General features: G+C 45.2%; 1 protein-coding gene across 1 annotated transcript in view; it reads left to right on the top strand.

Moving 5' to 3' along the window:
• The first annotated feature begins 7,333 nt into the window (after positions 1–7,333).
• The window catches only part of ODAD4 (outer dynein arm docking complex subunit 4), a 109,684-nt gene continuing 99,988 nt past the window's right edge, over positions 7,334–17,029 (top strand). Inside the window, exons 1-2 of the mRNA XM_086920493.1 lie at positions 7,334–7,546; positions 11,895–12,026. Coding sequence (XP_086776619.1) covers positions 7,424–7,546; positions 11,895–12,026 — 255 coding nt within the window. The 5' untranslated portion in view covers positions 7,334–7,423. The remainder of the gene's footprint in view (positions 7,547–11,894; positions 12,027–17,029) is intronic.

The raw sequence follows: 17,029 nt of genomic DNA, 5'->3' as shown, positions 1-17,029 counted from the left end.
TTATTTTATTTTATTTAATATTATTTAATTGATTTAATTATTATTAATTATAAATAAAAATATTTATTTATGTTTTTAAATATTATAAATTAAATATATTAATTTAAGTAATTTTTTAAATAAGTATGAGTATAGGAGTATATGTTTTGGGGTACTGAGGTATATGTTTTGGGGTGTTTGGGTATTTTTAGGTTTTAGGGCAGGGTTTGCGTTTTGGGGTACAGGGGTGTTTTTAGGTTTTAGGACAGGGTTTTGGGTTTTGGGGTACAGGGGTGTTTTTAGGTTTTAGGGCAGGGTTTTGGGTTTCGGGGTACAGGGGTGTTTTTAGGTTTTAGGGCAGGGTTTTGGGTTTTGGGGTACAGGGGTATTTTTAGGTTTTAGGGCAGGGTTTGGGTTTTGGGGTACATGGGTGTTTTTAGGTTTTAGGGCAGGGTTTGGGTTTTGGGGTACAGGGGTGTTTTTAGGTTTTAGGGCAGGGTTTGGGTTTTGGGGTACAGGGGTGTTTTTAGGTTTTAGGGCAGTGTTTGGGTTTTGGGGTACAGGGGTGTTTTTAGGTTTTAGGGCAAGGTTTGGGTTTTGGGGTACAGGGGTGTTTTAGGTTTTAGGGCAGGGTTTGGGTTTTGGGGTACAGGGGTGTTTTTAGGTTTTAGGGCAGGGTTTGGGTTTTGGGGTACAGGGGTGTTTTTAGGTTTTAGGGCAGGGTTTGGGTTTTGGGGTACAGGGGTGTTTTTAGGTTTTAGGGCAGGGTTTGGGTTTTGGGGTACAGGGGTGTTTTTAGGTTTTAGGGCAGGGTTTGGGTTTTGGGGTACAGGGGTTTGTGTTTTGGGTTAATTAAATTATATTTACCATGTTTAAATTAATTAAAATATATTTAATAAATTAAATAAATTTTATTTCATTAATTACATTTTTAAATTAAATTAATTAAATTAAATAAATTATTTCAATTAATTTAATTTAATATCAATTATAAAAATATGTACATTAAGTTACTTTTATTATTTTAATTAAATTAAATTATTCCCATTTTTTTTAAATTCCATTTATTAAATAGATATTATTTCATTAAATTAAATTAATGGCTATTTTAAAATGTATTTTATTTAAATTAATTAAATTAAATTAATTAAATTAACTTAATAACATTTTTAAAAAAAGGTATACTTACCTATACTTACGATGTAATGCCATGCGTTTTAATACCATCTGCTATGTAATGCCATGCGTTGTAATGGCATCCGTTGTAATGGATCCTGCGTTGTAAAAATTCCGTTGTAACGGAATGCGACGTAAAATTCTGCGTTGTACTGACACCAATCCACTCACGTCATATAGCTGCATCTCTCCCACATCTCTGTGTAACGCTGTTTGCCTAACACAGCATTATCAAACCACTCACAACTTTTCTTTCACATCACAACCTGAAGTCACTCACAACTCAGCAACTTACAACACTCATGCACTTCTTCACATCAATTGCAGCCCACATCACTAATTAATTACCCAAGTCCTTCATTACACAACTCATAACTAACCCCCCAGCAATGTTATTCAGTCAGTTGCAATATCCCTGGCAACATTCCTGCCGCCATTCACAGTACTCAAAACCCTCTACACGCACGCTCACTGCACTATTAAACCACACTCCTAAAAACATCAAGTTGCACTAGTTACTTGCAGTCACTCACAGCACCCACTCATAACATCACTGACTGTCGAAAAATCGTTCACCTCCACCCATATATATCATATAATCATTCTAAGCCTGTTTCACACAACCAGGATCTCTTTAGGTATCAGAACTCCTTGGCACTACATACCAAAGTACTCAAAATGCCCCTGAACCGCACAAAGCAGATTCCATGGCCACTTGCATCATTTGATCAAACCAGGCACAGTCAACAACTTCTACAGCTCTTAACCACAAGACCAACTCCCACCTTCAATAAACTGCAGTGCCCCCTTGACCACTCACAAACCCACTTAGAGGCTTACTTAAAAACACTCAATCACAATATCTTCAACAGTCTCATGCATACACAGTGACTCACTCAACACCACTGCTGCACTAATGGGTGACAACCCCTACACTTTGACTATTGTACATATTCCATCAATAAAATTCTTGATTGAAGTGACAAAAATTGAAATAGAATAATTGAGGTGAGGGGAGGTGGGATTAAAAGCAGTGCCATAATATTATTGCTGCTCTGTGTAATAACTTAACACACCGGTAGTATTAAGTTGATCACAGAACACGTATATGGTAGTAATTGTGAAATTGCCCTGGAGTAACCCAACCATATCCTGAAGCCCTCACAGGTAAGGCTGGGTAAATTTTCTGCGGTAACCTGGATTGAATTGCAAGACAAGTTCGCTTTTCCTGTTTCTTGTTGTCTGTGCATACAACACAGTGAACAGCTAAATGTTTGCCATGGTGATCCTTGAACTGCTGAGAGAAAACCTGTCCATCCCTCCGATAAAAGTCTGTGACTGACAAGCAAGGAAGGTGCTGATGTGAATGTCTACTACAAGCCAATCAGGAGAGGATAACTACAGCCTTTTCTTAAATTATGAGCTGCTGCCTTCAGGCAATCAAAATAGTTATCTATAGCTAGACCCTTCTGATAAGATGGTAGGCACCCTTTAAGAGTAACAATGGGCAGCGCATGCCTCCATTGAATAGTTTGTGAGTGGCTTTCTTCTTTTCGGACTATGAATCCACTTTTCTTTTGGGGACAGTCCATGAAGCAGTGGTTTGTGGGGTTTTTAAGCAATGTTCTGCTCTGCAGACAACATGTAAAAAAAAAGTGGAATTCTTAACTTCCACAGTATGTCAACCAATGTTTAGAGTATTACATTCTTGTCTTGAAATCCTCATGGAGTAATACAGCCAGATACCATCTTGAGGTAGTACATCCCCACTATGAAGTCATTATCGACGAATACAGCCCTATTCTAAAATTATCCAGGGATCATCCTTAAGTAACACAGCCACATTTTGATGTAATCACAAAATCATACTGTAATAATACAGCTCCATCCCTAAATACTCCTAGGATCATCCTGGAGTAATCCATCGTAATCCTGGGATCATCCTGCAGTAGTAAATGATCATCACATGTTTTCCACTGAAGTAATCAGGAACCCATCCAACCTAATCCTAAATTCATCCCAGGATCATCCGGCAATAGTAAATCAGCACCACGTTTTCCACTGAAGTAATCAGGGAACCCATCCTGCAGTAATCCAGCCTAATCCTGAAATCATCCAAGAATCATCCTGCAGTAGTAAATGATCATCACATGTTTCCCACTGAAGTCATCAGAAACTAATCCTGGAGTAGTTTCCCTGATGACTCTAGAATCATCTCATTGAAATATTTTGCCCTATAGGTATACTTGACCCTGCTCCAGGCAGGTCACTCCCCACGCCCCACAGCTCCACCTGTCTGTGCCCGTGTCCCTGCTCCCTGACCTCGCTCCTGCCGCGAGTTCAAGGCCGCCTCCATCTGTTTTCCACTGTGGAATTGATTTTTTCTGGTATTCTGCTGCTGTATTACTTGTGCCCTCCGTTGTATTCCTTTTTGTATTCTTTGCTTTCTGCCTGTATTCCTTGTGTCGTATTACTTGTGCCCACTGTTGTATTCCTTTCTTGTATTCTGTGTTTTCCTCAGTTTTTTTTTTCTTGCGCTGTAGCTCTCCAGCAGTCCAGCCTTTTCGCTGCTGTGACCCCTGCGGCCCGCTCGCCCATTCGTTCCGCTCCCGCCTCCCAGCTGCTCCTCCCTCCCACCTCCCCTTCTTATGGCAGCCGCACAGCGGACACGTGCAGCGGGCGCGCCAAAGGCAAGCCCGTCTGTGCCCGTCCACACCTGGACCGCGCCCAGTGCCAGATCCCTGCGAACGCCACGCCGCCCGCCGCCACTATGACGCCAGCACCCTCCTGCACTCAACACCAGCCTGAGAGGAAGCCTAGTCTACAGACCCCACGGACCCCGGCCACAATTCAGCGACTCCATCGCCAACTTCATCAGCACACATGCTCAACTACATCCTCCTCAGAGACCTGAACTTCCACCTCGAGAACACCAACGACAGCAACTCCACCACCCTGATCGCCAACCTCGGACTCAAACAATTTGTCTCTGCTCCCACCCACTCTGCAGGACACACGATCAACCCCATCTTCTCCGCCAGCAACCGCATCATCTTCAGCCACACCACCGAACTCCACTGGACCGACCACCGCTGCATCCACTTCACCTTCAAGAAACCCACCACGCGCCACCAGAACAACGTGGACCCGTCCCAATCCGGATTCCACAGCAACCACAGCACCGAAAAAGCCCTCATCGCCGCCACCAATGGAGAAGCGTGGCTCAGTGGTTAGAGGCGGCAGACCCGGAAGCTGAGATCGACCGTGAACCAGGGTTCGATTCCCGCCTCGGCGGGTCTCGGGCTCAAAATTCCACGGACTCGACAATTCTCGCTCTGGTGCCTACTCAACTCACGGGGTCACACTCTGTAACTCTGGGCAATAGCTTGCTTAATCTCCACTACGACCCCTCGCGGCGGGATGCCTGGCTTTCACCTTGTGGACACCCTGCCGTGGTTTCTCACAGGGGAATACCAGGACGGGTTCCCTAAGCAAGCGCCGGGACGCTTACGGGCAGCTGTGGGCTTTACAAGTCCAGCACATTTACATTTACATTTACAATGACATCAGGACGCTGCTGGACAACGGAGAAACCGCAGCCCTCATCTTCCTGGATCTTTCGGCCGCATTCGACACCGTCTGCCACCACACCCTACGCACACACCTCCACAAAGCAGGGATCCCTGAGAAAGCCCTGGACTGGACCACCTCCTTCCTCACCAGCAGAACCCAGAGTGTCTGCCTCCCTCCATACTGATCTAAAGACACCCAGATCACCTGTGGCGTACCACACGGATTGTACCTCAGTCCGACACTCTTCAACGTCTACATGGCACTGCTCGCCAACATCGTCCAAGCGCACGACCTCAACATCATCTCATACGCCGTCGACACCCAGCTGATCCCCTCCCTCAACAAGGCCCCCACCACCCCCAAAACCAACCTCCATGAAGAAATGAAGGCCATCGCCGAATGAATGAAGAACAGCCGCCTGAAACTGAACTCGGACAAGACAGAAGTCCTCATCCTCGGCGCCACCCCCTCCGCCTGGGACGACTCCTGGTGGGCAGCCGCACTGGCAGCTGTACCAACACCCACCGACCACGCACTATATCTGGGGTTCATCCTTGACTCCTCGCTGTCAATGACCCAGCAAGTCAACACCGTCTCCTCCTCCTGCTTCAACACCCTCCGCATGATCTACAGATGGATCCCCACCGGAACTAGAACGACGGTCACCCAGGCCCCCGTCAACAGCAGACTTGACTACAGCAATGCCCTCTATGCGGGAACCTCGGCCAAACTCCAGAAATGACTACAACGCATACAGAACACCTCTGCACAACTCATTCTCGACATCCCCCGCAACAGCCACATCACACCCCACGTGAAAGACCTGCACTGGCTACCCATCAACAAGAGGATCACCTTCAAGCTCCTCACCCACGCTCACAAAGCACTCCACAACACTCCAGCATACCTCAAAGAATGACACACCCTCTACACCCCGAACCGCAAGCTTCGCTCCACTGACCTCACCTTAGCTACCGTCCCCTGCATCCATCGAGCAACTGCCGGCGACAGGTCTTTCGCCCACCTCGCCGCCAAGACAAGGAACGCCCTCCCCATCCACCTGCAGCATACCCAGGACCTGCTGACCTTCAGGCGACTTCTCAAGACCTGGCTGTTTGAGCAGTAGCAGCACCTCCCCCCTCTCTTCCTCCCCCCCCCCCCCCCCCCCATCGCCTTGAGACCCTCACGGGTGAGTAGCGCACTTTACAAATGATTGATTGATTGACTTCAGGATGGCTTGGGGTGACTTCCCCATATAATTGCAGGAATAGCCTGGCTGAAGTCATCGGATGACTTCAGAATGACTCCAGGATGATCTTTCTTTTTGCCTTTGTTTTTTATGTAGATATAAAGATCCAAAGCAAAGGGTGTTTTTCAATTTCTTTATTCCAAAAGTTCATATAAAAAACTTCTCAGCTCACAACGCCGACACGTGTTCGTCTCAATCTTGAGACTTTTTCAAGGTTGAAAACAAATACAGTAGTGAGTAATCCATCAAAAATCTAAGTGAAAACCCACCATCTTAGGTCACAATAAAAACAAACAGATTAGACAAATCATTATGACACAAACACAGTACAAATCATTGTGTACACTTTAAAAACACATTATTTACACATCTGTAGAAGTTCGTTCTTATCTGTATCCCACGTGGGCAGGGATTTTGCGGTATCTAAACATGAACAATATTATCAATTACAGGGAGAAAAAGGTAGCACTTATTAGTCCCCATTATACTAAAAGTGTATAGTCATCAGGGAACTTGATGTTTATTCAGGTATCTCAGTATTCATCTAAAGTCTCACATCTTTAGAATAAATCAATCGACAGGGGTTGCGGACCCAATGCCCTAGCGATAAGCAAACCCTGTTTTCAGGCTATTCCTCTACATAGTTGTCCAAAACCGTCTATGTTCAAAGTTAAACCCATCTAATACCATAGAACGTACTAGATATTGTAAAGGAATCCTTCCGTTCGTATTTCTGTGCCTAACTCCCCCACAACAGAAAGTGTCACTCATAGTCGTTGAAATGTCACTCATAATTTCACTCAAATTTTTAAAATGTCACACATGGCAATCTGAAACCTTGGCAACTATGCTAAAAATGTGTTGTGTCTGATTATTTCTCTGAAGTATTGCTGTGGGAGGGACGGGGAGACTGTTGCCGATATTGGCACTATATGTTCCTGTGTTGATGAGAGCTGTCATTCTATGACATCCGTTGTTGTAAAATTGCGGTCCTTCTTCTATTTTTGCAAAATTTCCCGGTTTTTGGTTCTCAAGATCGGGTCACCCGAGGTCGAAATCATTTATAGACACTCGTTAATATAACAATGCTAAGCTAACAAGCGCTCGTTTAATTAATAACCAAGCATACCAAAAATATCTTTGTTTCGTCCCTGTTGCGTTTCTAGTGTTCAATCGTGGAAGCACAGCATGTGCATCGGAAACAGATGGATCCTTCAGCTGTGCAAAAGTGCGGCGGCCATATTGGAATGGGCTCACCCTGACGAACTCCTTCGTCTTTCTCGGGTAGTTTCCCGTTCTCCTTCCATGCTTCGAAGTTACGCCGGAAGTGCTTCTGTTGTTACTCTGGTTGCTAGGTTACAGACCATGCTTGCAACAAACCAAGTTGAAGCTTGCGATTGTATAGCGATATAGAAACCCCCTTGTCTGCGGGGAGTAGAGGCAGCTATGGCCGACGACGAGGCAGTGATAGAGGCACCCCCTAATAGTTCATTCATCACCTATGTGGCCGAAGGGGAACAGCTATATCAGAAGGCGGAGTACTTGAAAGCGATAGAATGCTATAACACTGTGAGTAAATGTCTAGAGTACAGAAACTGACCTGCATCCCTGCGAGTATAGGAGCTAGGCACCGGGAGTGCAGCAATATGTGAACTTTGACGCTGTGAGTCAGTCAGCTAGCCGCTGCAAATAGACTGAATGCGAACTTAACTACAGCAGTGTGAGTCCGGTTATTAGGGTTCGAAAGCAATGTGAGTGCTGGAGTTAGAACACTGTCAGTACACATTGAGTATAGAAAGGGGGTTGGAGCACTGCAAGTGAAAGCCAGAATAATATGACAGCCGTTGCAACGCGAATACAGCCACTGAGGGCTTTAGTAGTGTTTATACAACCGTAGTAACATAGAAATGTGAGGACAAGACACTCTGAGTGCATGGGCTGGAGCTAGGACCCCGTGAATGCAATCATGTAGGTAGGGTATAGTAGTATAGAACATTAGGATCATAGCAATGTGAATACAAGATGTGAGTACAAGATCAGAGCAAGAGCTAGAATCAAGTGAGTACAGCCGTAGGGATAGTGAATACAGCTATAAGCAGGGCTTTAAGTGGGATGAAAAAACTGGGGGGAGGTGAGGTCTCTCAAAGGGGCGTGGCCAATGTAATTAAGGGCGTGGCTTAAAAACACAAAAACTAAAAATCTGTGCTTAGCATAGAGTACCGCCCGACTTGTATTTTGCTGTTTCTGTCATTGCATCCAGATATATGATACAACAAGCAACATCATACCTACAAGAAAGGACTATTGCCTTTGTCAACGGCTGTTAGGTTAGGGCGTCCAGGCGTCAGGCGGGCAACTAGATCCAAATTTCGGGGTGGGGGGTGGGGGGGGCTGAAAAATATTTCGGGGGGGGGGCTAATTCTAACAACCATAGACAGAGTGGCTGTAAGAAGGGGTGAAAACATAACAAAAGCCTAATTTACAAGTAAATGGTCTTTTAAAGACCTGTTAACTACTCGGGTACGGCTGCAATCAGACAGTCGCCAGCCCACAAAGCTGTGTCACCCAGGGCTGACACACACGGCAAGGGGGGGGCTGAAGCCCCGCGAGCCCAATGGGTGTTATGCGCCTGCCAGGCGTCCAGGATTTGCCCAAACGGTCCCGGTTTTACACCAGCTGTCCTGACAGATTTCAGGAAATTTAGCTCATGACCCGGTTTTTAAAGAGGGGCGACTGAAAACGGTGAGAGGTGCTTTTTAAGTTTTACAAAGCAGGGTTAGTTAGAAATTGTTTAAGAAAGCAATTTAATTAACAGGCAAGCTACTGGGTTTAAAAATTGCACTTTATGTATGTTCTGACTGTCTGTTCTGTAATTCTCTGCTGAGGAGCTGTCATTCTGTGCACTCTCTTGAAGTAAAAGTGTAGTCCTTCTTCTAATTTTGTGAAATGTTTTTGGCTTTAAAATGCTGGTCACCCTATGTTAGTTGCATAAGATAAATAAGCAGAAACTATGGCTTGTTGTATATACTATTGAAAAAGCTTTCACTTAACGCCCTGGTGACACCACAACGATGTTGCTGCTCCTGCGTTTCAAAAAGAGAACAGAGAAGCAGAGAGAGAATGACTCTCTTTAAGGTATTTCCCTTCTCCTATAACGCTCACCTGGCATGACGTCATGCCGTAATTCTCCACTAGTGAGAATGAGCACGCGCACATCGATGTGCACCTATACCAGGGCACAAAACAGAGCCCGATAGGGACCTGTTTTGAGGCCCCCTTAAATAAACTGCCGGTGTTCAGCACTGCAACCCCACGACCTCCTAGAGAGCCTCCACAACATCAGCCTCATCCAGCTTGTACAAAGCCTGACTGGACACACACTCGACCCAAAACTTACATCCAGAAATCAGATCACCTTCAGCCACATCTCCCTGCTTACATGGACAGACCACTCCATCGTGCACTTCTACATCAGCACACCCCTCACAACGAACCTAAAAAAATCTTCAAACTTGGCGGCAACTGGAGCAACATCACAGAATCAGACTGAACCCACGCCCTCACATCCAACCAACCCTCATAGGATACCTGTAGAAAGACCTACCCACCTTCGACAGCTGGATCTCAGACTGCGGCAACAACCTGGCCCGCCATGGAAAATATCAGACACACAAGAACTCATGCTCAGGCATGCTGGACTAAGGACCTCAGTGAGTTGAAGCGCTATTGCAAGTAGCTGGAAAGAAGATGAAGGATCAACCGAGACAACACCCCCAGAGACACCTACAAATCTGCTCTCAGAAGGTACCACACACAGATCAAAAAAGCCAGGAAAGCATCCCTCATAAGACTTGAATCCTGCTCCAGCAATCAAAAAGGAACTGTTCAGCATCGTCAAGGATTTCACCAACCCAACAGCCGCCACCAACACCATCATCCCCTAGTTAATCCTCTGTGACAACCTTTCAGACTTCTTTCACAAAATCCTCAAGATTTACTCCAGCTTCTCACCCAAACCCACCATAGAAGAACTTCATCGCGTAATCTCCCACTACCACCAGGAGCACCACCCTCCTGACAAACCGAGGACCTCTCACCACATATGACACAACCAGAATCATGCACACCATCCATGAGGGGTCTCCTTCAGACCCCTGCCCTCTCCACATTTACTAACTAGGAATCACACAAATCAGTGCCAACCTCACCACCATCATCAACTCCTCCATCCTCAGTGGATACTTCTGAACAGCTGGAAACACGCTGAGGTCACTCCTCTGCTAAAGAAACCCTTAGCTAATCATAAGACTATCAGCCACTACAGGCCCATCTTGTTCCTACCCTTCTCAGCCAAAGTCCTGGAGAAAGAGATCAGCCAGCAGCTCTCTGCCCATCTTGAGCAGCCCTCCTGGTAGCAACTGACGACATTTGCTAATTCATGGACAGAGGAGAGACAGCTACAATTTATCCTTCTCAGCCTCTTGGCTGAGTTGAACACCTTCTCCCCCGGCATTCTTATTGCCAGATTTCAGGAAACAGGAGTCAAAGGACTTGTCGTAAGTTGGATCGCCTCCTTCCTCTACAACAGGACACAACGGGTCAGTTTCTCCACTTTCACTTCCGCATTCAAGCAGCTAGTCTGTGGAGTTCTCCAGGGCTCCTTCTTCAGCCCACCTTTTTCAACATTTACATGGCACCTCTTACCCACATCAAAAGAACACACAACATCAACATTGTCGCCTACGCCAATGACGCTCTGCTCATCCTGTCCCTTACTGACACAAATAACACCACCAGGAACAACGTCACCACCTGCCTGTCTGACATAGCAAACTGGAATGCGAGAGAACTGACTCAAACTCAAAACAGATAAAATAGAGATCCTGTTCACCTCCTGGTGGCTACCTGACCTGAGTCCTATGTCCACCCCCACTGAACATGTCAGGAACTATTTGATAGCATCTTGCTGCCACATCCTCAGAATGCTTAGCAAAATCTTCAAATGGCTCCCCATGCACACTAGACTCACGGTAACCCAGGCCCTCATCACAAATAGACTCGAATACGGCAGTGCACTGTACGTCAGCATTTTCACCCAATTCATACAATGACTCCAAACTGTCCGAACACCACTGCCAGACTCATCCTCGACATCTCCAGTAGTGCACACATCATGCTCTACCTTGCACACTGCATAGACTTTCCACCCTGAATCACTGCAAATTCACACTTCCAATCTATGCCCTCAAAGCCCTCCACAATGCAGGACCAGCCTGCCTCAACAATCTTCCCCATTTCTGCCAACCCTCCAGACATCTACGATCCACTTCTCTCTCTCCCTCTCACAAACCCCATCATCCACAGAACCAAGGTGGGAGGGTGCACCTTCTCCTTCATCGCAATAGGATTACCACTCCACTCCTCGACTTCCGCAAGAAGCTGAAGAGCTGAATGTTCAACTAAGAGCACCTCCAGACCTGATCCAGTGTCTTGATTACCGCACGGGTGATAAACAGCACCATACAAATCTAAATAACATAACAGTAGAGGTTCAGTTGTACTTTACTACTTAGATTGCATGAAAAATGAAAGATTCAGATCTTGAACATCCCCCAAGAAGTAACCCTATCTGTAAGAAATGGATTAAATACATTCCAAGTGTTAATACGGTTTCAAGGCCAGGTGAGGTAAGCAGCTGTGGCTTTCATTGCATTCCTTTCTTTCCTAAAATTGTTTACATGTTTTGGCTGTGCATTGTCATGTGGTGTGCGAAAGATATGAATGATAAAGGAGCTGCAGGGAATAGTATTATCTAGCACCGATGCACCAACCAAGGGCCATCCTTGTCTCATTGTGCATCGAGCACCGAGGACTACACTGCAATGACTCACTGAACATTCTTTTTTTTGTATTTCAGGCCCTCGTCCTTCAGCCATCTGACAAGAACTGTCTGGTCGCACGAGCCAAGTGTTACCTAAAGCTTGGTGATGCTCCATCTGCCCTGAGTGATGCAGAAGCAGCTCTAAAGCAGGACAAAAGCTTCTTCAGGGTAACATCCATGTAACTATTCAATAAATAACTCTTAAATGTCGTATTGTATGTAAGGATGGCATGTTGAATTTGCAGGATTTGCAATATCTGTGCAAGCTTCGGAGCAACCATTAGTACTAAGCCTGGGAAGAAGAGTAGACAATGTTCCTTTATGTGGAAGAAAGAAGAAAGTAACCACATACCATATATGCGTAGGCCGAGTCCAAAGTTTCAAATTTAGCTTGCAGGGAGTTGACTGCATGTGTACCTGTTAATGAGTGCCTGAAATACATGTGTTCGTCCTGGAAAATTGCAGAGGAGAGACAGTTCAGTTGTCTGCGCAGAGTGGGACACTGCTATTAGGTTGTCCCTGGGGAAGGTCTATTGTGCTTCAGCCCTGCTGCACAGCATGGGGCTAAAGGGATTAATATCTCACTTTAAGTGACTCCTTATCCTGGCCAGGACCGCTCTTAGAGGGTAGATTGGACCCTAGTGGACCCTACAGCTTGATGTTCTGGCACAAGACCAGTCCAACCCTTTGGTGGGCAGGCTCACTGGGGCCATCATGGTCACCAGCCCTTCTTCACAAGGTGCTTGAGACGTAGAGGTTTCCGAGGAACCTGAATTGGACGATTCTTTGTTGAATGCTTCTTTACATGCTGCGGGCCACCACTGATAGCAGTACCAACTCGATGTTTGAGATTTAGTGGGTAGGACTTAGAACTCTAGGCTTCGAGAGAGGCTTCGTCGCAATTCAGTCAGCTAAATACATGCTAATTTCCCCCACATATCCTGGAACCATGTTGGTGCTTGAGGAATTCAGGAGGACTGACCTCTCAAACCTGATTCACCTTGCTAACTGTCTACTGACTCTTTAATCTTTCATCCTCTTGGTTACTGTTTGGGAGGATGTAGATGAAGAGCTTCCTACATACCTATTACTTTGTGAGGCGAATATGCCACTAGTGCAAGAATAAGTGTTAATGTATGCTATTTGTCTCCCGAATAAGTAAGCAGCCTTTATGCTGACCCAGCTGTTCTGATTTTGTTTCTTTTTTATCACTTGTGTGTGTGTGTGTGTGTTGGTCTCTTTCATGGGCCCTCCCTATGCAAGTTTCCATTGCCTACATGCCTTGTGCCAGGGATCCTTTCTGGACCTTTGCGTGAAGGATCACTTCATTCAAAGGCATTTTTTAGGTTAGGTTGCCATGATTTTCCAAAGGCCTTGGCGTCCGCTAGGTTTGATGTCTGTATTGTGGTCACAGACGATTTTGGCTATGCTGCTAGAAAGTGTCACTGCTCAGCGCAAACACCAAGGGATGAAGAGTGAACTTCTGCAGCGAAGCTTTGCAAACATCAGGCCACTGGTGAGCTCCTCCCTGCACCACAGGGGGAAGCAGCTATGGGTTCCATCCTTTCAGAAACGACTACAGCAACCTTCTTTATCTTCTACCATGCTCACAGAACCAAGAACCAGTGCCCATGTGGTACCCTAACCCTTTGCTTTCGATATCTGCCAACATCTCCTCTAGCTTCTACTTCACCTAGGATCTATCAACCATGTGTATTTGATCCAGGCACCTGAACCCCCACCCCACCTCCGTATCTGAACAAAGTGCATTTTACAGAAACAGATTCAAGCTGCCTTTTGGGACTAGCTCCTCAAATATTTTTTGTTTGTTTTAAATGAGACAAAGGATGTATTTTTCAAATTTGTCTTATTCCGTTTATTTTCACACAAATGTTGTTGGGCGAAATGTGCCTGTGTGGTTTTTAAAGCTGTATAAGCTCAGTCATCATTTCTTGCAGCAGCTTTAAAGAGTCCGACGTCTGCCACTTTTTCAACAGTTTCCTTACACTGACACGCAGGGATCATGCTTTACAGATGGCAGGAGAAGTAGTGCATCCACGTCGCTGTCTAAGGAACTGCTCTGGATTATGTATGTTCTTTGCTGCATAATATCACCCTCCACCATTCCAGTCTTTATCGTGCAGCATAGTAGGAGATGTTCCCTTGGACTCAGCTATCGCACCACTATTGGAGCCCCCCCCATCCCGAGACATCAAAACTTTCATCCTCTCTAAATATGCTGATGACACCCAAATAACCCGAAGCTGAAAACTCCTAGAAACATGCATCTTGCTGTTGGCCGCTGCCATCTTACAATTGAGAATTGTTAATTATCTGAAACTCTCTGCATCAGGAACATAACTCCTACGTTGTGGGAAATTACCTACCACCCATCTACGTGCCAGATGTAGGTAGCCAATTTGCGATCACAAATTAGCAGTGTGCAATGTAGCACACAAAAACCCCCTTGCAAAATAAGAAATCACAAAATGTGCGATTCCTTATTTTGCGATTGCATTTAAGGAATGGCAAATTGCGATTCCTTAAATGCAATGTAAGAAGCACAAAAGAAAGTGGGATTTGTCCTTAAGGAATCTCAAATTACCAACAACTTCAAGTTGGTGGTAATTTGCGAATTCCTTTAAAAAAAACACTTTTTTGCTTTTTTAAAAGTGCCACGTGGCACACATTCATGCCCTTACTATTGGGTACACACAAATTGCGTGCGCAAATTCCCATTCATTCATATGGGCCTCTAGGCCCATAGGAATGAATGGGAAGGTATTCCTTGATTGCAAATCTCAATTAAGGAATATTAAGGAATCACAAAAAATATTGCGATTCCTACCTACATGGCATTTTGTGAGTCCTTAATAGCGATTCCCTAAAAATCGCTATTAAGGACTCGCAAAACTGCATTTACCTACATCTGGCCCAAAGCGTCCTTTCGAACAAGGAGCATAGGGCTTCTCACATGGTTGCCAGCTAGGCAAAGAACCTCAGAATCATCATGGGCATGGAGCTTTTGGTAACACCTCAGGGAAATCAAATGATGAAACCTTCTTTTAACAAACACAGGACCTTGATGCACGTTTTACCTTTTTTTGGTTTTCCCCAAACAGTCCAGCACGCTATTTTACTTGTTCTATCCAGGCTAAACTACACCAGTGGTATTTGTCTAGGTGCTCCTGCCTTCCTCTAATGAGGCACCAGTACATCTAGAACATTGCTTCCAGACTCTTAATGCACCTACAAATATAGGACTACACAACTCTGGCCCTAGAACCCTTCCCAAGCTCTCCTTGGCCATACGCATCTTCTTCAGGCCCTCTATATCCATGATGTAGATATGATCTTCCTGAGATATTAGCATAAAAAAAAAGATGTGACTTAGCACCACTCTCCTCTGACTTTCGGCTAGGTTTGCTCTATAGAAATGCTACATACATACATAAACTAGAGGAATAACTTTTTTGTACAGAACTCTATTTTCTCAAACACCTCCCCCGAACTGAATAAAATAGATCGCAGCCCATATCCAAGTATGATCAGGAATGAATGCTGTTCTACACTCCTGTAAGAACCACATCCATCATGCTGTTGTTCATAAATAGGCACTTTTCTAATAAAATAGAAGGTTTGAAGAAGATTCTCAGCCTTGTAAAAGCCCCGACTTGGTCAGTATGAAGAGCATGCATGAGTAAGTTCTAATTCCTATGGAGTGATCTGATGGAGGTATCTATTAATGCACAATTCTGTCAATCACCCTTAAGCTCCTCTGCAATATATAATTATCTTTGTGCCGCACCAAGCAGGGCCGGACTGGCTACTGGGCGTTTTGGTGTGCTGCCAAGCTGAGGGCTGATTTAGTTTATGGGGACCTGCGTGTGCTTAAAACCATTAGTTTTGCTTTGTTTATTTCGAAGCACACTCAGGTTCCCATCAAAGAAATCAGCCCCCACCGCAGTGAAATCAGCCCCCAGCTTGGCAGCACACCAACATGCCTGGTAGCCAGTACGGCCCTGGCACCAAGTACAGAGCAACAAACGTTGAGCACCCTCAGGTCCTCAAACACATCACCAATGCTTCAGAAATATTTCAGACAATAACCGTACTCTTTATCAAACACGCATGCTGGCCCTGTATATAAACAAATCAGTAAAGAATTGCACAATGCATCAGGGTTATACAGGATTTAGCAACTCGACATACAAATGCTCAATAAACACTTTCACACTCTGGAAATATCCCTTTTATTGAAGCACTTTGTTAAAACAGAAATGTTCCTTGCATGGTATACAGGATGGTCCTTGTCCTGAAGCCAACTGTGTGTATATCTGGTTTCCTGACTTTTATTTTGCTGATTGGTGTCACACTAATCTAAGCATGTGCTCAGAGGCATGTCCATGATTATGTGAGTTCCTGAACCTATTCTGTTACATGGAGGGTGCCCTGAGGGTGCCCTCAGGTCTCACAGTTGGCTACTATATGTGTCTTTGTCACTCAGACGATGCTTGTTGAATCTCTGAGACTGCATCTGAATTTGGGTGGTCTGGTCTTCTCAGGCTTGGCCTGCCGGAGGTAAGGGCAATGCCTTCCAGTAGCCATGGTGACACTGACACAGAAAGTGCCTAGCAGTTACTGCATTCTGAATCAGCCCCAAGGAGGAAAAGCCAGCAATCCAAAAAACCTCCTATAGCCTGGTGAAGAAAGCTCCGGAGGGGTTGGCTTGACAAAGGTGAAGACCAGCAGGGGTCCTATCTTGGATAGGAGTAGATGCTAGACTCCCTAGCTTCTGGGAAGAGTCAGCAAGCTGATGGTAGAGGGGATGCTGATAAGTCAGGAGGAGGGCTAAAGAAGTACAGAAAAGGAGCTGGAAAATAAGTGGCACAAATACTGGAGAAAAACACGAAGAATAAGCCAGGAATGAGAAACCCAACACCCACTCCAAAGTATTGCAGCACAAAGAGTAGTAAAGTTTCTTTTATAGGTCTTTGACTGAAAGTTGATATTGACCATGTGGTTCCTCCATAAAGGCTTAGGAAAGGTCAGTAGAAACAAATGGTGGTGGTCATTTTTAATTGGGAACCTGCATAGCCTTCCCAGAATTTCTCACAGTAGGACTCTGGGAAGGAGCCACGAATGGGTCCATGGTTAAGTGTCACTTGCTT

Source organism: Lissotriton vulgaris, chromosome 5, assembly GCF_964263255.1.
Source record: "Lissotriton vulgaris chromosome 5, aLisVul1.2, whole genome shotgun sequence".
NCBI classification, from domain to species: domain Eukaryota; kingdom Metazoa; phylum Chordata; class Amphibia; order Caudata; family Salamandridae; genus Lissotriton; species Lissotriton vulgaris.
Note: the sequence above shows the minus strand (reverse complement) of the source record. Positions and strands in the feature narration are given on the sequence as shown.